The sequence below is a fragment of the Ambystoma mexicanum genome, chromosome 2q (genome assembly GCF_040938575.1).
Source record: "Ambystoma mexicanum isolate Mex_15411 chromosome 2q, UKY_AmexF1_1, whole genome shotgun sequence".
Lineage (NCBI taxonomy): Eukaryota > Metazoa > Chordata > Amphibia > Caudata > Ambystomatidae > Ambystoma > Ambystoma mexicanum.
The window spans coordinates 843,441,393-843,464,925 of record NC_090924.1 but is presented as its reverse complement, the minus strand read 5'-3'; the positions used below and the strand labels follow the sequence as shown (position 1 = coordinate 843,464,925).

The window sequence follows — 23,533 nt, the reverse complement described above, 5'->3', positions numbered from 1 at the left end:
TTCCAATTGAATTCCATTGAGTGATGCTAGAAAAGGTATTAATTCTATTGAGAGAGGCGTTTATTTGCACACGCAGGGCAGACCAGTATCGGACTCAAGTAGCTACAGACCAATCAGCCTAATAAATTGCGACTCTATGACACTATCAAAGATCCTGGCCAACAGATTAGAGAAGATACCCCCTGAGATAATTCACCTAAATCAGGCTCGTTTCATTAAAGGCACAGTATCCGCCTCAAAAATGAGAAAGATACTGTTAACACTAGAGAAATACCAGAAGCTTAATCTGGACTCAGTAGCTTTATCTCTTGATGCTGAAAAAGCATTTGATAGTGTGAAGCGGGGCTTCTTGTTGGGAACCATGGAGAGAATGGATTTTGGACCAGATTTTCTGAGTTGGGTCAAACTGCTCTATACGAAACCAACTGCTGAAATCAAAACAAATGGAATCATTTATGAAAGATTTGAATTACAATGGGGACAAGGCAGGGTTGCCCCTTGTCTCGTCTGTTATTTGTGATCTTGATAGAACCTTTGGGAGAAGCCATTAGATCAAATGTCAGGATTGTTGGGGATTGAATACAACGGAGTATGCCAAAAGTTATGGGTCTACGCGGATGATTTACTGTTGGTCATCCAGGAACACGTTTCCTCAGTATCGGAATTGATTAACTTGATTGAAGAATTCAGCCTCATATGAAATTATAAAGTGAATTGGGCTACATCAGAGGCTCTACCATGTTCACTCTTGACAAATGGCAAACCGCTGAAAGATCTGGGCTTCAGATGGTGTCTGACACAAATGAAATATCTAGGTATTTGGATCACTGTGAATTTGAGTGACATGATGAGCCTGAATTTGGACACAGTGTTGCAGAAGATGAACTTAGAGGTAGACAGCTAGAATGAGCTCAACCTGTCTATTGGCAGTAAAGTAAATGCTATAAAAATGGTACAGGCTCCAAAATTGAACTATGTATTAGGCATGATCCCCCTTCCGGTGAGTAAACGTGCTTGGAGGAGGGAGGATAATGTGTTACAAACCTTTTTATGGAATAAGAAAATTCAGAGATTAAAACTTTGGAAATTGCAATTACGAGGGGACGGTGGAGGGTTGAATATTCCAAACTTTGAACAATATAATCTGGCATACTCTCTACGTCACGTCATGCCTTTTCTGTCAGGTATCGATGATAATGATGTGTTATTTATATAGCACCCTAAGCCAAAGCGCTTTACAGAGAACATATTTACATACATTTATCATCCCAACCGAAGTTGGTACTCATTTATCGACCTCGGAAGGATGAAAGGCTGAGTTGGCCTTGCTGGGATACGAACCTGCGAATCACACATAGATCGCAGCAGCGAGCGCTCAACCCACTGAGCTATCTTACCGGTTTATGACGACTGGGCCAAGGCAGAGGCTAAGGGCGCAGGTCCCTTAGAAACATGGGCTCTTCTCTCCACTACCACAACGGAGCAGGAAAGCCATTCTGTATTAAACTTCATCAGATCCACTTGGAGGTCATATGAGATAACCGCAAAATTAACCCCTGGTAAAAATGACACTTCCTCTATTTGGATGAACCCAGATATCAAGTTAAACAAATTCTTGTTTTGGCCAGCATGGTTCTCAGCTGGGATCAGAAGAGTGGAGGACATCTTCTTAGGAGCGAGATGGAAAACGTTTTGAGAAGTGAAACTTAAATATGAGCTTTCTGCTTGTACTTCTGGGGAGTAAAGGAAACTGAAGAGAGCTGTGAACATTCCATCATTGGTAGAGTTTTTGTCTGCGGTTAGGAAAATTGGTGAAAGTGATCATTCGGCATCCAAGATGTATAATTTGCTGAACAATTTTGCAAAAGGAAATGGAAGGATCCTGCAAGTCTGTTCTAGTTGCCTGACGGAAGAGATGACACCAGATAGGTGGAGAGATCTTTGTGCCAATATCAAAACTATGTACCTGAATGTAGGAGAAAGGTCCTGTCAAGTCATGATCTTGAATAGAGTGTTTTGGACCCCTGTTAGGATGAAGGAAATGAAACTGACATCAGACAGCTGTTCGGGATGTGGTCTGACTCACGGGTCATTGGAACATATGCTATGGGAATGCCATAAAGTGAGAAACTTCTGGAGTGAGATCGCCACTGCGATGAACAAAGTTGTCATTGAAAATCTGACCTCTGATTTTGAGACTTTAATCTTAGGAGAAACTGCTCTGCTGGAGTCTTTGAATCAGCATCAGATCACATGGATTTTACCAGGGGCCATGTTGGCGAAGAAATTAATCATGAAACAATAAAATTATGCATTATTTTTTAAACATACATAAAGTGCCCAGCGCATTCACATGAATCATCACTCGCAAATGTGCTGTGTGCTTCCCTGAGTGATATATACTTTGAGTACTAAACTCACAATGATACTTGAAAGCAATTGACTAGAATCATCCTCTGAAATTCTAAGCCATAATTCTACTAGATGAGACAACTATTAAATTCCATTATGTTTTCAATGATGAGCTCTTGAAGAGGCGCTGAAGAGTGGCCCCCTCTCTAGTTTCAACTTTACATCCCAAAAGTGTTTTCATCAGGACTGGCTCACGTAATAGGTCTAAAAGACAAGTAAATAGCGGCATCTTCAAATAACTGTAAACAATTGGAAACTGCTTCTTCCTGCTTCAAATTGGCTGAACCATCAGGTCCCCAATGCAAGACTGGAAAACTGTTCTAGGCGGTAACATTCTCTGATGGATGAATTGTCTGTCTAAAGACTACATGATTAGCTAACTAGCACACGTTAATCTAAATGATATCCAAAAAAGATTGGCTCGACACCCATAAGTATTAACATGGGAGTAAAGCAGGGATGTATGGCGGCTCCTACGCTATATAATCTCTACATCTCTGACTTACTCCAACATATGTGATTAAAGTCCAACTGTCCTTCCAAGTAGGGGACTACCCCAATAGTAGGTATGCTGTACGCAGAAAACCGGATACTGTTTGATAGAACATTATCGGGCATCAAGAGCACGCTGGAGGAACTTTCTTTGTACTCTTCCGAGCTGGGTCTTACCATCAACTTAAGGAAGACAAATATAATGTTGATCAGTAGAAAGGGCCCTACCCGTTTGGTAATTGAATCCAGATTGGGCCTGATAGAATTTGCTGATTCCTACTCTTACTTGGGCCTAGAATTCGATTCATCTTCCAATTATAATCGGATAATTGCAACAAAAACAAAAAAAAGCCAAACGCTACAAGCCTGCAAATTTGCAAGAGGGAATGCGGGGTACAGCCTGGCCGGTATTGTAAAGCTGTACCAACAGTGCTTTGTTCCAGCCATGCTTTATGGCCTGGAAGCCATGGCTATCCAGGACCTAAATTGGCTCAATATTTTAGAGGGCCATTACTGGTGGGCAGTATTAGGTTTGGGGCCATCTTGTTCTATGCAATATCTGAGGCTCGAGCTAGGCCTAACCACTCTGAGAGGTATGGCCTTGCGTGCCCGGGGGGCTTCTATTTGAAATCATGTACCTCACTGATATGTAAGCCCTTTTGCGATAGTGGGAAACAATTATGATGCCGAGAAAGTTCTGCGGAGGGTAATTTTAAAAATCTCAATGAATCCCTCTTCTTAGAGATTGGTTGGATTCACACCGCAAAGAAAACGCAACCTTTTATCCATCTGAAAAAATAATTTGTTCGCAAATTAAACCACTGGGATTGGTGTGAAAATTACTCCAACCTTGAAAAGCTGAAAGGGTATGAGGTTGTTGCCCATGTAATTCATAAATACAGGAGGACACAGCCTTACTTGCTGCTCTGCCCCGACCCAGCGGTGAGGGATTTCCTGCTAAGGTTGCAAACTAATCAATTTCAGGTCCTTGCCATTACGGGTTCACATCAGGGTCAAGCTTCAAGTGACAGGTCTTGCTGGATTTGTAAGAGACCGGATATTCTGGAAACTGCCAGACATGTGCTCACCTCTTGCCCTAAATTGGGCCCATTATACATGAGTTTGCTGGGAAGACTGGTACACAGATATGGGGGCATTGTTGGAGACTCATTTTGGGATTATTGTCTCAACTCCTACACAATATAATCTCAACTTCCCCTGTTTAGAGTGCGGTCAGATGTCAGAAATCTACTGTTACCAACTCAACCTACTGTTACTGATTTGACAACATTGGTATAGAACCACTGTTCTCTAACAGCTGGTATTGATTCATATTGCATTTCTGGTACTGTTTTAATTTATGTACTTGCTCACTCACGTATCTTTTCATTCAATATTTAAGAGACATACCCTATCCTATCTAATTTTATTTGGTCCTTGTTTGATGACTTACAATCTATTCCTGTATTTCCGTATGATTGTGAAAAAAGATGTTTTGACTGATTTTATTTTAATTTGGATTCTGGAATTTGAAATATTAAGTTTTGTGTAAAGTTCAAATTTTGGACTAAAACACAATAAATTATTATTACAAAGAACATTATTGTGCTCACAAATGTATGGCAGTAACTAGAGTGTAATCATCCTGTAACCCTGGTCTACAACATTCAATCCAGGATTCTATTGGCCACTGCTGATCAAACTTTAGATGAGTAAGAACAAGCAAAGATGCGAGAAGGAGTGTTCTTACATTAGAATTAGAACATGCAGCCTTCAGATTGAACACATACCTCTTCAGGAGTATAAGGGAGGCATGGTATCACAAGTATGACACTGACACAAGAGGTACAAGTTACAAACCCTTTATTCAATTTTCAGGGTTTGGAAAACTCCTGTTTTGCACTTCAGCTATGATAGGAGTAGTCTCTACCATCAAATAATAAAGAAAACACAGTCCTAATAAAGTCTTTGTCAAATCAAAAATGGCATATTCTAACAAATCCTAATGGCAGCCCTATCTGTTCTACAAAAAGTGTGTAATGGGGAAAATGTATTCAAAGGAAAATCAGTGTTATAACAAAGGATCAAGATGGCTGAGTCAGCTCTCCTCCCCACGTTGGACAGCATGGAGTAAGGCAGCCCCCGTAAAAAGGATGACACTGGCTCAGGTTCTCAAAACCAAGGCAGTTCAAAACATGGGTCGGGGCCCCATTGGCCTTACTCGTTAAAGTCACTTATTCCTGTTGACAAAAGTTATTTCACAGTTCAACAAAATAATTTCACGTAAGTCTCCCTCCATCAGGCTCAGACCTCTCAATAAACAAGTACCTTATTCAACACAGATCTGCCTCAGCCGGGCTCGGACCTCACAATCGCAGCACTTGCAGGGGTTCCCTTCCCCAAGCTTTATTCACATTCGTTAGGGGTTCCCTTCCCCTAACTTATCACACTTCCAGTTCACATTAATCTCCCTCAGCCGGGCTCAGACCTTTTTCTCATGTCGAAGACTTTTGAATGTGCGGGTCTTGTGCCATAGACTTCCGCAGGACCACTTCGACCCCTCTTCAGCTCACACTCTTATGTTATTTGCCCAAGTGTCCCTTGGTCTTGGTAGTTCAGTACTATAAGCACAAAAGTTCAAAGAAATCTTTCTCTTCAAGAATTCACCTTTTCACTTCCCCTTTTGCCGCTGTTAATCTTAACCATTACGCATTTTAGAGTTCATTCACTTTGCTGCTTTATAACAAGATATCACATTTCGCTGAGATTTTCGAGTGAGCTATTTCCTGTCACCAGACCACTCAGCTACTCTATCACTGACTTCACAGTAAGCAGTAATTTAAAGTACACCACAGGTCTATCTTTTGCGTCTCACACGTGCAAAGCCTTCAATTCTGAGATACACTGTTGCAACTTCAATCTTTTCCTAAAACACACCGGCCTTTCATGTCCTTCGCTAACTCACCGCCTGTGTGCCTTCCCTTGTCTTTGTGACTTTAATTCACGAGTCAAGGTTAATACCACAGGCTTGGCCGTGCATCCCCAACTGTCATTCACCCAGCAGGGACGCTGGCATCCTTGAAAGACAATGCAGTCTTATCTGGGATTTGACCTTCTCTGCCTATCTTTCATGACTCTTTGGGGGCAACAACCTCCTGAAGGGATCTCCTCGGTTTCCTTACCGTTTTCTCTCATCCGTCGGTCGCTCTGCCCCAGTGGGTTTGCCTCTGCCGCCGAAAACCTGCTCCTTCTCGTGTTCCACCTAGCTCAGAGTGTGTCTATATGTTCTGCATTTTATCCGTGTGGGGAGAACTAATGGGCATCAGATGTATGTGATTAATGTCAAGTGCCTGATTTTGTCTGACCCGATTAGTGGGACATGCTCAATGTAATGTTCGGGTGCGAGTCTGCCTTTCCCCAGAGTGCACTGTCCATATGAAAGTGTGCGTGCAGGAAAGGGAGGATGGGGGAGTTGAAGTCTCAAGATATCCTACCTGGTAGGTGTTACGGGGGTGGGGTGATACCAGCAGGTGTCCCGACCCCACTCCCCAAGGACCCTTCACCTAGGTGATCCTCCCGCACTGGTCCACCTTCAGGGTCTATATCCAAAGGCGATGGCTGTGCCCTGGCCACCTGAGAAAGAGATGCCTGGGGACTAGTAGGTCAGACACCCTTTGGTTTCTCACAGAAGGCACACAAACCCCTTGACTGAATACATTGATAAGTATTATACATTTTAAATTAGTATAAGCTTAAATCACAATACTACTTGTTAGTGATTATTAGACATAGATGAGTATTTTCAAACTCAGTGCATGTAAACGGTATACTTTTGTTTTTTTTAATCTAATTTCTAATTCAAACTTATTCTTACCTCAATAACATTCTTTTTGCTGGATTTGTCCTTTGAAGCCCAGTCAATCGATGCACCTTTTAGGTCCACCGTGAACTCCAGTTTGGACTGATTGGCACCAAACTTCTGAAAATAAGAAAACCACCATGTTTATCATGTACTTCTAAAAAAGGCCCTTGTCCCAAATTGCACAATTTGAATAAACCGCTCTATAATCATTTAGTAAACTGAGCCATGGACTTATGAAATAATTAAGTTATGTAACCATCTAAAACCTGATACAAAAAGATTTTAAGTGCAAACAGTTTCTGAATGTTTACAACAAACCCATCATATGGGCATTACTGTACTTAATTCCCGATCCAATGTAATCTTACTTTGTTGAAGCCAGTACTATTTGTTGTGGCATTTTTACATCAGTAAATACAGATTAGATCTGTTCAGAAATTAAGTTACACCATGTATTTGTTTAGTTCATAGAGACAAAGCAAAAGTGCTAAGGAAGTGAAACAATGTTACTTTATTAGTTTTTACTAACGATTAGTTGAATTATTTATCTGCATTTTGAATATCGTGCTTATTATTAGTATGTCAATCTCCTATAATTTGTTTAGTTCCAATTGAGGCAAAAAGAAAAAGGTCTGCTAACACGTGATACATGCTTTAATTTCACCTAGAATATGTATATATTTTCCTTTTAAAAATGTACTGTCAATACATTGACAATTCAATTAAAAGTACGCAAATCAGTGTAGATGAAGTTCTACCAAAGGAGTTAGGGCAGTGTATGGCTGCAAACACGTCTGTCCATTTGGCGACTAAGGATGCACAGTGTGACAGATAGCCCAGCAGAACTGTTCTAAAGTGTTGGAGAATAGACATTTCAACGGTGAGCTAAATGAACAGGTGGTGTACATTTCTCATTAAATGCCCTTACATGTAATTGTATAATGAAAGACTGTCCTAAATAATTTTCAATACAATAAAACCTTCAGAATGCCTGTGAATGAGTGAAATCTTCTGCCATATGATGGCATAAGAGCAACAACCATCACCTTGCAGCATATAATCCATATGGGCAAGAAAGTTCATTTTAGCCTTCTTTGCTCTTCTATTATTAGAGATCCAGAATACAAAAACAATAAGAACATTCAGGCTGTTGCTCCTCATATCACCCACAAGAGCATAAAGTGAAATTCCGAGTGCAGCATATTTGGCATCAGGATTTTATAGCCTAAGTTTCGGAAGTCAGCTTTAGCAGAAACACTTTCCATAAACAAGGATGGTCTTTAACTTTGTTCAACTAAATCATGGCCATTACCTTAACGTATTTCAGATTTAAATATATAGAGATTTATAAATAGGGTAGAGTCAAATCATAATTCTTCCCAGGACAGGGAATATCTATTGATTCTTGCACTCAAAAGCAGTGCACATATGACAGAAGAGCAGTGGTCGAAATGTAAGAAAAGAAGTAGTGGAACTATTTTCCCTGCTAGCCTGTCCCGCTCCTCACAAACCCCATTGCCCTGCCCCCTCCACACACAATACAAGCCCCCAAACACATTTGCCTGCTGTTTAGGGGAATGCTCAGTGCAGTGCACTGAAAGTGAAAGTCAACTTCTTCCTACACTGTTATTTTAAAACGAAACCGTTCCGGAACGGTTTCTTTTTAAAATAAAAGTATAGGAGCTGTAAAACTTAATTTTAAAAAGTAGAGGAGCAGCGCTCCCAACCGCTCTCGCTCACTCTGACCACTGCAGAAGAGAGCCACCGAAGAAGGAGTCTTGACTAGAACAAGTGTTTGGAAGACAGATTGACAGCTTAAAAATCAGCTGTAGACTGGCTAGCCTGATAACAGCAATAGAAGTGTAGACATACTGTTTTCTAACAGCTTTAGACATGTCTGCAAGTTCCATCACCACTGGTGCTGTACCTGCTGTAAACAAAGCCCTTTTGCTCATCCAGGAGGAACGTAATTTCTTGTTAGCAGAATTGTATGCAGGATACCCCATCTACATTGAAGAAACATGGGGCGGACAGTTAAAAATGTAGTCCTTTTTAAACAAGGATCCCAAGCCCTTGCTAATTCTGCAAATGTTGTTTGGCAGGAGCTCTACGAGTAGGAAAGACTACTTGAAAAACAATGTGTGATTGACTCACAATGAGAAATACGTTTGCCAGTTCAGCAGAAGGAATTATAGTTTCCTGGTGAGTTAGCTTAATTCTTTTCCCCAACTTGTATCTACACTTGGATTATATTAAAATTAAATGTGGTGCATGCCCTTGAGGCACTGGGGCCTAGAGCAGGCACCCCAAGGGAAGATCTAAAGTGCAGACTATGCTACAAGGAAATTGAATCTGTTAAACATTTCCTGTGTTCCTGCCTCACTCCTAGGGATCCCAAATGTTTGCACATGGGTAGTGATGACCTCTGGCTACATTATATGGAGGGGAACAACATTCTGTGGATTTCTCATTTTATCAAACTTAGGCGCTGCATCAACATTTTGTTTAACAATGTGCAGAATGACACTAGGGATTAAGTTGAATTTTATGTTATTCATTAGATATGGTATTTCCATTTAAGATTTTGTAATTAAGTTATTTATAAAAAGTCTCTTGCTTAGCTGGTGTTCTAATATAATTTAAACAAATAGCTTCCTTATCAATACAATATGCCTGCCTTGGGAGTGTGAATTACACACAGACTTAAATCCAGAGCAAAAGAACAAAGTGATGAGTGGGACATTCTAGATGTACAACCTAATTTGTATATGGGGTCAGAAGGAGCCTTTGAGATTTTGCAGAAGAGTACTGGACTATTAAAGAGGAGCAAGTTAAGTGCAGGTAATTGTTACTTAACTGCATTGTTTCCCCATAACAGTAAGATGCGGTAGACTAGGACTAACCACTAGTGCAACAGCACAGAACACTCAATTTATGTAAGTTTAAGAGGTAAGCCAAATACACTTGAATATAACATAGCAATTTCTAATTGTGTGCGAGGCAATGAAAGCAAGATCACTTGCACATAAAAGCCTGAAGTGTCTTGATGGAATGCTCATCCACCTTATATGTGAGGTGCATGTATTGTAGGACTTTAGAAGAAAAGGTGGGAAGTCCAGGAATGCGTGGATATAAGAGTGCAGGTGGGTGCAAAGTATCAGTCAAATACTTACTTTCGTCTGGGATAAAAGAAATCCTTTTAAATACGGTATATACACAAAAACTATAGTTGCATGCCTTATGGCCCCGGAATGTAACCAATTGAAGTAAAACACCCTCTTATTTTAAAGGTGAAGTGTTCATATGCATAATTCAAGAAACAGCTAAGAAAAAACAATCTTCTCCAACTTCCATTTTACAGAATGTATGTAGGTTTACTCATAGTAGTTGAATACAACTTCCATGTCACAGAAAGTCGACAAGAAACCTGATCAATGTAGCTGTCCTCGTAGCAGTTGAATGCATGGCAAGACGCATCTGAACAGCGTGCAGAAATGCAGCAAGATTTATCTTCTAGAGACTGGAATAAATTAGTAAAATATAGGCAGATATCTGTCTTCTAAGAGTACACAGGACCTTCAACAAGAAGGAAGTACATGTCGAGGCACTTGGCTTATTCCTGCAGTATATACATATTGTCATTACATGTGTGAAACTTTATCCTGTGATGTGCAGACTGCCTAGTCCAGTCTTATCATGGGGAGTGGATAGTAAAACCTGTATTTCAAGAACAAATGGGATTATTCCCTGCTGAGAAAAGGGACAGATATTGCAAAGAATATGGTAAAGGCTCCCTCTGCACCATAACATCAGCTTAATTGTGAGATTTTTAAATTTGATAAAGCTCTGTTAAAGTACTAAGAATTCATGCTTTACTTTTGCACTTCAGGAAAAAGTGCCCTTAAGAATAATGAAGCATAACCACTTTTCTGTACACTAATGACGTTGTGTTTCTCTGGAGATATGGCATCCTTTTTGTTTACTAGACCTAAAGCTTGACCAGGATTTCTGCTCAACAATATTCTGCCCATAATAGTGGCAGAGAGAAATACCAATCCCAGTACTGCATCTCAATAAATGGCAAATTCTAGGATTATCACACTGGCAAATTACAACGAATACATCTTTCAAATGGCTAATCCAAACTAATACAAAACTAGTGTCTTCGGTCTTCTGTCAATGCTGGAAAAAACAGTATTAATGGTTCCTTGAATTAACCAATTGATTCTTACTTAAAAAGAATAGTAAAGTTTCTTCATATCTAAAAACAGTATGTTTAAAAATGGTAACTGAATTTAAATAGAGTGTGTGGGATTATATTTTGAGGGGAGGTGGGTTTGCATTTCACAAAACTTCCTTAGCATCCAAAGGTTGAGCTGTATGCATCCATTTATTGAAGTACCTAAAATGCATGTACATACCCATGTATTACTGTACATATCAATGCATGCAATAGATTACAAGTAAATGATTAGACCGGTAAGCAGCATAATTGTAAATAAATGGGTCACCTTCATGGTGCTAAATGAAAATGTAGGGCATACAAATGTTAAGACTTTAGTGCAATTAAAGGTAATCTGCATTAGAAGTTAAGATCATAGAAAGTGTTAGGCATTTCCTTTTCTGGGAATGTTGAATAAGGCATTGGGTTACTGTTTAATTAGAAATACAGACAGCTGCGCTCACAATTTACAGTAACATGCCAATGAAAATGATAGGAGGCAACATGCATGCAACGCCAACACATACAGAAACCGTTGAAACAGGACCAGAGTTTACAAAGGTGACAGCAGACCGAGGGCTGAGAGAATTTTTCCAGGTGGTAAGCAGCGAAAGTAGGAGCTCAGGAATTGAGCACCATGTGCAGAATGACTTGATGGGAAAAGGGAAGAAAAGTGATGTCACAAAACAAATCAATAGATGAAGTTATGTGCATGAGAATGTCAACTAGCAAAAAAAAAATGAAACATTTTGATAGAGTACTGCTCATTTACACAGGCTTTGGATCTCCAACTGAAAATGTAGATGCATAATTTTAAAGACAGTAATTCATCATTACCGGGATCAGCCCTTTATGCATTTGACTTTAATTGCTGCATTTTTATTACATCACAAGAAAGACATGCAGCGGGATTGCACACATGACAGCTAACATACTGGACTACATGAGATTTAAAGTAAAATGTAACCAATGCAGGTTTGAAATACCAAGCCTATTTGTTTGGATTTCATATTCATATATTGTGAATATAAATTCAGTTTTTATCAAAATAAATCAAAATGACCCGACAGCTCAGTGAACACAAGCTTTATATTTAAAATGGAAAAATGAGATAGTGAATTGATCTTTTTCACATTTGTAGACGTGGAAATAAAATGTTTTAAAAAGTAACTTTTTATTGTGCATGCAACGAAAGCTTGGATTCAATTTCCATTTCCACTGAACTTAATTTATTATAGCATGTTGAAGAGCAGCACTAAAAGCACTAAAAAAAATGCAGGGGAAGAGAGAAACATCTCTTATGGTGGATTTCCAAAATCAACCCTGGGTGTGGATTTTGGAAGGCCAACCTATTACAGTGAATAGGAAAGACACTGCAGTCTAGCCAAACCCAATGAAGGTAGGTAGCAGAGCGCCAAGGCTTTTACTCAGGAGGGGTGCGAGTGGTCTAGGGCAACAATGACAGAGCACTCCAATAATTCCACTACGATAGTACAATGATTACTAGGCCTTTAAAATAAACACTAAGCAATGAAACCGTTAGGTAAGTATTGTCACACAACTACTATCAAACATATATACATCCACCATTGGAAAGAGAAACAAAATGATACAAAACCAGTAAAAAACAGGTAAGTAATCAATGTAGCAAAGCACATATAAAACACTTGTGAGCAAACCTAGAATTAGATCCCCAACTCTTAAAAAGTCCAACCCTGAGATAGGATGGGTCCTATTGCCCCAAGGTCACTAGTTCCACAAGAAATACTACTCAGGTAAGTTTACTATTGGATTTGATTAATGCCAATGGATGTTATTAAGTGTTCCAAAAGTTCAGTTAAGTGTCTCTCTCAATCCCACTATTTTAGCGTAGGCCCAGGAGGGGATCCTTGACTAGATCGCCACCGATCTAAGTTACTGATGTAACCCCATTGAGGAAGGTGGGGTGAGAAGAGAGGGCGCAGGTATGTTAACTTACCCCCCGCACACCTCCTTATTCCGGTTTTCCAAGAGACCAGGCTGCCAGTTGCAGCAAGAATACCATTTAAGGCTCTGTCTTGTCCATCGGGCCTATTATGGCTCTGGAGGTCTCTACTTGTGTCATAAACTGGTTAAGTATTCTCCATCACGGAATATACGCTCCACAAGTCAGCGGTTGACTGTCCCCATTTCTCCAGAGCTATTTTTGCGGGTGGGCCTTCTTGGTCATTGCTCCGACCTTATTGAAACACCTTCTTTTGTCCCTGCATGCTACTGTTGATCTGGTCTTTCAAAGGGCACTCAAGACGCACCTTTTCTAGCTAAATTGGCATCTCATGTCTTACCTGGTACTGTGTCTCTTGTTTGTTTCTCTTGACTTTCTGAATTAAAAAATAAATTCTCAGCGCCATGATACCTTTGGGTCCCCGCTGCGCTTTAAGAAGTCCAGATACCATAAGAGACCACTTCCGGAATCGGTTGGGGCCATGTATTTCTGTGCTTGGTCTGGGTTGAGAGGCCAGATTTCACGGGTATTGAGGTTGCTTTCGAATGCGGGATTCATTTCTGTCGGTTGCGGTTCCAGGCACTATCCAACTGATGACACTTGTGTCGTAAAGACGACCCGTGCAGAGCGGGTGAACTCAGGAGAGCTCCATGGAGTGCAGAAGACTGGATTCAAGTGGAGGCATCAGACACAGGCTGAGACGGGCAATCTTCGCTTGCTGAACAAAGGAGCAGGTCCTGCACAGCTTGAGTCAGGATTAGAATACTGGAAATGCAGGAGCAAGGGTCTTGTAGCGAAGTTGAAGATACTTCAAGTTCCAAGTATGCACTTGGAATGGCGACGAATGCAGCATGGTTGTACAGGAAAGGACTGGTCAGTGTACCTGTGCAGGGACACTTCCTAAGGCTCAAGAGGCACGGATCCTCGAGCAGGGTTTGGTACAGTTTGCTCCTGCCAGTTTAGGCATCACAGCTCTGGCGAGGGCCTTCTTGAGATCAGGACAGAGGGGTGGGGCTTCACAGGGACTTGGCTGGAAGAGATGGTGGTCAGCTGCAACGGTCGTCTTCAATTGGGGTCTGCAAAATTGCACGAATAAAAAGTAAAAGGACCGGTAGAAAAAAAAATACACTGCGACCAGTCCATCCTGAACACACTGCATTTATAACCACAGTTACAAAACAAAAAGGTTACAAGAATACAATGTATCCGAACCACACTTTAAGGTGATTTGTGCATTTTTTATTTTTAAATACAAGGAAATGTACTAAGTGAGACAGTTCCCCAATAGTGATACTCTTAAGAACAGATACGTTTCCCCATTAAAGTTAGGACGAAACAAAATAAGAGAAGCCTAAGTGTAAAAGATGGATTTCCAAAATCAGCCCTGGTGGTAGGATGTTGAGAGACCATCCTATTATGGTGAACACAGAAGACAATGATGGGTCAGTCAAAACCAATCGAGATGTGGTAGCACAGCGGTCAAGGTTTTGTCTCAGAAAGGGTGCAAGAGTGGTCTAAGGCTACACTGAGTCCACATACAGAAATAACAGTAATTCCAGTTAGAGAGGAAGTGTATGTTTATACAATTTATTTTAGGCTTTTAGTTTACACACTAAGCAGATAGAAAACACAAAGGGAAATATTGTCACACAAACCTTACACAACCTATGTATTTTGAGAAACCTGAGGGTATTCTCACTTCTAAACTCCCTGGATCCTCTTCTCAGGTGGCCAGGGACAGGCCATCGCTCTTGGATCCCGTCCCTGGGGTGGAGGAGCGAGCATCACCTGGAGGGAGGGTCCTTGGAGATTAAATGAAATGATATTTTATTTATATCGCGCTCGTACACAAGTGTTTCAGTGAGTGAGGTACACACAGGCGAGACATTGTATCCCCCTTCTCCTGTTGAGGACCAGACTAACACTCCCCAACCTTTCTGGGTTATTATAAAGCTGTTCCCTTCATTTCCCCACATACAACACTTGACAGTTCTGAGATGAGGAAGAGGCGACTCTGAGCAGTGAACGCTACACCATTTCAACACTAGTACCGGGACGAAGAATATGCCTGCAAAGTGTTCCAAGAGTCAGGCAGACCCAATTGAGAGAGCACACAAGAGAACAGCAAAGAGAGCAACAGGGAGGCCTGTAGTGGGGAGATCCTTGGAAAAAGGAGGCAGCCGTGGCAAGACTGTATAAGGAGCCAGGATGCCGGAATATATCCCAGAGGACTTGCGGTACCCTGAGAGGCCGGGCCGTGTCATTGCTGCAAGTCTGGGAGTCTTCATAATACTGAGCGTGCAGCAGGAGCTGTTGGAAAGCTGCCTTCTGTGGGAAGCGGCATACAGGTTGCCAGCGTGCAGAGGGAAGCACCCGGCAGATGAGCTGGGCTTGTAGCAGTGGACTTGCCAGACTCAGAAGTGCAGAGCAAACCATGGGAACCGCGGAGAGAAAATGTCTGTAGCCGCTGAGTGTCTGCGAGGGCGCTCGAACATCGGGGCACCCCTATTAGACTGAAAATAATTAACGGTGCCAGAAATTAAGTAACAGATGCATATTGAATACCAAACTAAATGGAAACTAAAAATTAAGCAAAATTAGGGCATATTGAATACAGAATATATTGAACAACTAATTGATTGAAACCTTGAAACTAAACACATTGAATATAAAGTGGAATAACACCTTATGGGCAAAGCAATTAACAGAACTGCCCAAGTGCCCATGTGAAAGTGAATGACAGCAAAGGACGCAAGTGTGGGGGGCAGGAACTAAATACCCCAAATTTAACTTTTAGGAATGAATGCCATGTGACACGTGATGCAGAGGCAAGTGGCTGACAAAGGGAAACCAGGGGGGTGTAATACAACACAAAGCCAAGAGGCCTACAGAGAGGAACTAAGTGAACTAAGTGAACGTGATTTGATGCCCAGGAGCCAGTGCCAAAGTACCTGTGTGGGCTGAAGAGCCCAGGGATCCTGGTTGCGCAACCTGTGATGGGTGGACCGTGTGGTCCGACAACTGCGCCTAGACCACTGAGCCCAGAATGCTGAAAACCAAAGACAAACAAAACAAACCAATGAAAGTACTGTAAATGAACAGGTAAGGCAAACCAAAAAAAGGGGTCAAGCAGACCTGGAGCTGTGTGAAATCTTTTCAAAAGACTGAAGCAAATGTAAGTGGTGAAGATAAAGTCTTGGGGAAGGGAACTATGGGACTTGAGAAACTACATGTGTTGTCTTGAGAGAGGAGCCTCAAGATCTTTTGATTTGAACTGTGTTGCTTGGAACTTGGGGACAGGAACCCAGAGGATTGTTTGGAACTGTATTGCCTTGAACAGTCTCGGGAGGATAGCCCCGGGGCAACGCGCTCGTCTTGGAAGCAAGACTATGCAGAGCAACACAGGTTCGATCCCCCAGTCCGTGCTTAGAAACATCTGGGTATTAAGCACGTTATAAATAACCAATTACAACTGGAGAAAGATAATCTTGAGACTTTTTTGTGGAACTTTCTTACACTTGGGGAAGGTGAGCTGAAAGATTGCTGGCAGCTGCAAGAAGCTCAGAACTTTGGGTTAAACACTCATTTATTATTGACATCCCTACACATTGTTTAGTTTTAGTTGCGAGGGCAAGTATAGGTTTCGGACACAGACAGACTTAAGTTGAAATCGTTGACTCAGACTTTCCTTAGTTTCATTCAGGTAGGGAAATCCCACCATAGCATAGGGAAAGTTAGGCCTTCTACCATCCTGACATTTGATTTAATAAAGTATTTTATTTTGAACTTTAAGTCTGTTGTCTGCGTCTGTCTTCATGATGCCTTCACAATATACACATCCATCTTTAGGAGAAATAGAACTGCATATGTTTCAATTACTAGTCCAACACAGGTGAGTAGTCCGATGCAGTGAAAAAGACAAAACTCTTAAGAATCAGCAAAGTTTCCCTACTTCTTATAAAGTCCAACCGTATGATAGTTTGGGACCTTGTGCCCAAAGGTCAGCAGTTCCAAAACAGAGGTAAGTTCTAAAAGGAATAGTTATGCCAGTGGTGATGATTAATAGAGAGTTACAAAGTTATATAAATGTTAAGTAAAGTTTAGGTAAGTTCTCAACTCAATCCAACACACTAGGATAGGCATATGGAAAGCCCCTTTACCCAGGATCCACCACCAAAGGCCAGGTAAGAGTGATTTAGGGACAGGACTTTTGCACCCACTCTAACTCTATGGAGGACGGGGTGAGGGGGACAAACAGTTATGTTAACTTACCCTCCTGACTCGATTGTTCAAAGTGTTTCAGAATCCTCTGGGAACAATTTTCTTTCAGTCGAGGATTGCCGAGGGTCACGGGTGCAGCGGTCACGTTTGATCTCTGAATTTACTTTCGGTCATTCAGTGCACATGAAATCAGTTCCAGGCAGCTTCCAGAAGAAGACCCAAACAAGGAAAGTGCCTCACGGGATTGAAGAAGTGTTGCAACGGGAGTCACCACGGTTAGGCGGTAACAGGCGCTCTTTTGGCGGCGAACAACGGAGCAGACTGAGCACAGCTTTCCCTGGACTGACATGGCTAAAAATTAGGGAGCAGGCAACTTGTGGCACAAGCTGAAGATCTGCAAAGTTCCATGGCTTTGCTTCAAACAGCAACAGCAAGTAAAGCCCCGGAGAGCGGGTCAGTCCAGTGGTTGATCCAAGGACACTTCTGAAGGCTCAGAAAAGACAGATCCTCGGGGAGGGGTCAAGACTGGTTGTTCACACCAGTCCAGGGGTCGAAGCACCCATGAAAGTGTTGCTGTGATCAGGACAGAGGAAGCAGGGCTTCACTTGGACAACGCTGGAGTAGATGCTAGTCAGCTGTACGAGTAGCCTTCAGGTGGTCTTCATAGTAGTCTTGGTTCCAACAATGATATGCCAAACAATCGCAGGAGTCTTCCTTTTATCCACGATTCAGACTGGTAGTAAGTCCAAGCCCACCAATCTAAAGTATCTGCACCAGTCCAACAGTCAGTGGCTAAACAATCTTAAATAATCACTGGTCATCACATCTACCCAGCAACAGACTTTCAAGCACCACAATCAATGGGGACTAGACCGCCCCAGCCCCCTTCTCTGGCATTCATGCAATGCCCCCAAGCACATGAAAGTCGCAGCTTTCCCAGGGAAAGATTTCCAAAATAAGGCATTTCCTAACCTGAGGATGGCAGGCAGAAGGCCAAAGAATAATATAGCCAAAGAAAAAGCGAAACACCTTGCGGCACAGCCGTCTTGGGGTGATAGCCACATCTAGTAGCCATTTGCAGTAAATGCAAAAGTGCACAAACAAAATGTCACAAAAACATTACAAATATCGCAGCTGCCATCAGCTTGTCTTAGACACATTTCATTATATAAAAGTATAAGGATACAAAGTATCCTAACGCAATTCACTGTAAGGGGATGTGTGCAAATGTAACAATACATGAAAAGAGACTACCTCAGTACTGACCAATCCGTTTTCCCAATTAGAGTGAACTAGACAGACAAGTGAATTGAATTTCCTCCAAAGTAAGGTCAGCAGCCAAAGCAATGCAAAAAAAGTAAAAATGTTCATCTTTCCTAACAATCTCCATTACAACCATGAATGTGAAACTGAGCAAACAGAACAAATGTAAACTACTTTGAATGGCAGATTGCAGTTCCCAAGACCAACTACTCCTGGATATATCTCTGCATGTAGCGTAGAGGTGTATTTGCATTTCCCATTCACTGGTTATAACAAGAGTTTAATTCACTGCAGGTTTCAAACTGGAACAGTGAGATCCTTTAGTATAATGGAACAGTTAGATTTGAGTATGAGGGATATGGTAAGACAGTCCCATTAGGAAGGAGTGTTTTCATTGAAGGGCACGCTAATATACTAACCTTATGTAGTTTGAGAGGATCAACTGGCTGAAGGGGGTCAACATACGTAACAGAATTAAGTTTGCCAACTATGCTCCAATGTCCCATCCTGCTAATCTGGAGCATGGGATTTATATTTATTTTTAACTATTCTTTCCTGCCTTTTACCTTCCTAGAGGAGTCTTGATGTGTGGCCTTAGGGACACCCCAAAAATCCTATTTCCCTCGCATGCCTTCCTGTGTGATCTGCACTGCTTTGTGGCAATTTTTGTGCAATGCTGCGGTAGACACACAGTCTGTGCCTTAAGCCTAGCACTTGTCACTTGCACTGCCAATGTTTTTTATTCCTTTGCTTTGCACTTTCCACTTCTTCCCCTGCACTTTCCCCCTTTCCTCTCCCCTGCACTTGTACATTCTCAATGTCACTGGGCCAAGTAAGATCGTGGTTTTTGTTCTCCCTTGTTCCCACTCCCTTGCCTCGTCACGCTCTGAAACACTTGTGTATGAGCGCGATATGAATAAAAATACCAATATCAATATCTCAGAAACAAAACAAAGCTGTAAGAATCAGAAGGTATGAAAAGACAGCCCCGTTAGCAGACCCGACGAGGAGTTGAGATTGACCCAGAGCGAAGATTCCATTTTTAAAGGATAAGTACAGAGCACAAAGGGAGCACATGGATAAACTCTGAACAGGAGACATTCTTCTTAGATGAAGGAAAACGAAAACATCTGTGAGAGCCAAACTGCTGGTCAATTAAAATTATATAAAGTTCACATGAGATGAGAGTGAGTATCTAGAGACCAAGAGGAGCAACAGCACCTTGCATAATTAAATCAAATAGCAATAAATGAAAGGCTGAAATTGACAAATTCGTGGTCCACTCACACGTGACTCAGAAGTCGAAAACAAAGACTATTCATTGGAGCTTTAACCCCTTAAGTGCCAAGGACGAGATATCTCGTCCTTGGAAGTGCATGTGCAGTGCCAAGGAAGAGATAGCTCGTCCGTTTTGGCACCTTGTTTTGAGCGATCCCTGCAAAGCAGAGATCGCTCAAAACTGTAATCCAACCCCCGGGCTATGTGAGGGGGAGGTCCCCCGTCACTGCCAGGGGGCTGGATTACCTTCAATTTCACGTCGGCGTGCGTAAAGCACGTCGGCGTGAAACTGAAAGTAAAATCACTGCAGCAGCCATTTTCGGCTGCTGCAGTGAAGAAAGAAGGTGAGTGCCCTTCTTTGTCAGCCTCGATCTCCGGCTGTATTTCGAGGCGGGTATTGTTGGAAAGGGGAGATTCTCCCCTTTCTAACGATACCCATTGTGTGGCATTTCTGCTCACGAATCGGGCACGGGGCGCCCAATCCGAGAGCAGCAATGTCACAGGATTAATAGAGATCCGTTTGTGACGCAGGGGGATGGGGGGCTGCTTACTAGGTAAGCGGCCCCCTTCCCCCGTGGCCCCAAAGTATGGGGCCAGAGTGCTGGAGACCTTTGGGGCAGATGATCACTGCCCCCAGGGGTGAAAAAGAAAAAAAAGAAAAAAAAGGCGAGGGCAGGGGGAGGTGGGAGAGGGTTTGGGGCCCTGGGGCCCACTAGGCCACAGGGATATAGGATAAAGTGGTGTCCTTGGAAAGGGGAGGTTCTCCCCTTTCCAAGGACACCACGTATATGACGCATTGCTGGTCCCGGATCAGCGCAGAGTGCTTGATCCGTGACCAGCAACCCACTGGACCACCATGGAAACGTTTGTGACGTGGAGGGGCAGGGGGGCTGCTTCAAGTAAGCAGCCCTCTTACCCCCCCCGACCCCCTAAGCATGGGGGCACATTTGTGCAAACCCTGGTGGCAGATGGGTGATCTTCCCCCAGGGAAGGGGGGCAAAAAGAAAAAAAAGAAAAAAAAATAGAACGGGGATGGGGGTGGTGGTGGGGGGCCTGGGATTTTTTTCCCACATGAAATGGTGGTGGCCCTCCCCCTCCTGCACCAAGTGAAAGGGGGGGGCACACCTTGTAGCCCTCCCTGGGGCAGATTTATGGCCCCAGGCAGGAGTACATGAGGTGCCCCCCCCATCCAAATGGAGGTGCGGGGGGAGGGCTACCAGGAATTAGTGTGCAGGCCCCCAAAAGGATGGGGCCTGCAGGTTAGGCGCCCCCCCCCCCCCCGGGGGCAGATGGCTGATCATCTGCCCCCAGGGAAGGGGGCAAAACAAAACAAACAAAAAATGAAAATAAGAGAAAGGGAATTTTGGGTGGGATGGGGGGGCACTAGCCACCAGGTATATATTTTACAGAAATGGGGGGTGGCCCTCTCCCCCTCACCCCAAGGGGAAATGGGGACACCCCTTGTAGCCCTCCCTGGGGGCAGACATCTGCTCCTAGGAAGGGGCATCTGCCCCCAGGGAGGGCTGAATGAGATGCCCCCCCTGCATTTGGTCTGGGGGGGGTAGAGGGTCACCCCCCATTACATTAGAAAATTACCTGGCGGTTTAGGGTGCCCCTCAGCCCGCCCTAAAGTGTAGTGTACCTTTTCCATTTTTTGTTTTTGTTTACGAAACTTGCCTTGGTGCAGACGGGCAAATTGGTGTGCCAGTTTGGCGCCGGGGTGCCCAAACCTTACTGCCCCACCCACTGGGGGGCCTGCCCCACCATTTTTGGGGGCCCTCTCCCCCCACCCCAAATGGAGGGGGGGTGTATCTCACGCAGCTGTTTGTAGGAGGCCCAGGGAGGCCTGCATGAGGTGCCCCCGCCACCCATTTGGGGTGAGGGGGGAGAGGGCCCCCAAAAATGGTGGGACAGGCCCCCCAGTGGGGCTAATGGCCGGCTGATGACGGGTGATTGAATCCAATCAGATTACTCCCCATTCTCCCAATTAGACCATCATCTAACTTTTGTTTCACGTATGTGCTGCTACGGAACGAAAGTCAATTGTCAACCAAGTAGTGGGGTTGGGGGACACCTAACATACAACATTGCAAGAGCCAATACCCTGAGGTTTTGTCCATCATAATCAGTACTGTATGCATTTAAAGATAGTTCCAGGCGTGCCCTACAGGCAAGGGGTAGCCAATGAAGAATACAAGTAGATATATTCCCTTAACCAATGCCTCCCTTTGTTAGGTTTTCTATTTTGTCACTTAGAATGACATCATAGATGACGTATATTGGGGTATAAGACCTCCATGTAATCCAGTTACTCTGCGAGTGTGCAAACATCAGTCCAATGTCTGCCAGATGACCCTGCTTTATTAAAATGATAATAAAGTAGTACTTTGCCATATTCTTTGAGACTGTCCAGGTATTTGGTCTAAGATCTATTATTGTAATTCCATCTAGCACAAAAGATGCTTCAAGGTGCTAGAGCACAAAAGCCACCTACAAAACCCAGAAAATATCCACCCATTTGGAAAAGAAACTGGAGAACCATCAAGTTCGAGCGAATAGAAATCTCGAAGCCAGCAACCACCTCATTGAATGCAACAGACAGATGAAAAAGCAAACCTAATCCAGAAATGGATTGCAGAAACAATAAATGCCATCTGCCCGGAAAAGCGTGTTGTCCCATTAAGAAAGAAAGCAGTGGCAAAATGGTACACACCCCACCTAAAAGTGATGAAGAATTAACAGAAAACTAGAACAAGAATGGAGGAATAAACGCGACCAAGAAAAAATTATAAAATCTGCTACAAATACAAGCATACTAATCACAAATTCTAAAAGTAAAAAAGTAGTAATATAACGAGCAAAGCGAAAAAACCACCAACCCTCAAAAAGAATTATTCAACATTGTAAACGAGATGAGAAACCCACTGGGATGCAACAACGCAATGACAGTCCCATAAATTATGAGAAGATCTTGCAGACCATTTTAAGAACAAAATCACCAGCATACACCGAATCATACAAAGCAGACCAATCGACCAGACAACCCACCAGCTACCACCAACCACAGGACCGGCTAACAAAATGTTCTGCTTCCAACAGATGTTGAGAGAAACTACTAAGTTTGTTGAAAAAGAACAACAAGGCAGGTTCTCAGATGGACCCCCTGCCCTCCCGACATCTACAATTCTATCCTTGCACAGGACACACTAGCAGAATACTACCTAAACCTCCACAATCAATTTATTTTGCTTATTTTCTAAAGCGCTGTAAAAATAAGCCCTAAGGCAGGAGACAAACCTAAAAAAGACAAAGCAAAAAACCATCAAGAGTGAGAAACCAGGGGCAAGTACAGCCAGGTAGAGTTCACTTTCATTCAAATAGGAACGTTTTCAGGTTGCATTTGAAACTGGAGAGACTAGGACACAGCCTCAGGTCAGATGGAAGAGCGTTCCATAGACGTTGGGTCGAGATTGGAAAACATCCATCTTTTACTTGTGACAATTTTCCCTTAGGTATATGGAGTAGACCAGTGTTGTTGGATCTAAAGCTACGTCTGTCCGGTAGCCATATGAGCTGTTCTATATCAAGTAAGACGGGCTCTTACCATGTAAGCAGGCGTGTGCAATGCATAGGGTACAAAGCATGACTCTTTGCTATAGAAAGCCAGTGTAGAGATTTTTGCGCTGCCAACACATCAGTTTTATGCAGGCCTACTACAACCCTCACTGCGTTGTTCTGAACAACTTGCAGGCGGTTTATTTCTGTTTTCCCACCGCCAAGTAGGATACTGGCATAATAG

The 23,533-nt window shown here is 42.8% G+C and overlaps 1 protein-coding gene across 11 annotated transcripts in view; it reads right to left on the bottom strand.

Annotated features, from left to right (window-relative positions):
* The window catches only part of ARHGAP12 (Rho GTPase activating protein 12), a 697,283-nt gene that overhangs the window by 316,871 nt on the left and 356,879 nt on the right, over window positions 1–23,533 (bottom strand). For all 11 annotated transcript variants that reach the window (XM_069648062.1, XM_069648064.1, XM_069648067.1 and 8 more), the window contains one exon: window positions 6,779–6,883. In XM_069648062.1, the coding sequence (XP_069504163.1) occupies window positions 6,779–6,883 (105 nt within the window). The remainder of the gene's footprint in view (window positions 1–6,778; window positions 6,884–23,533) is intronic.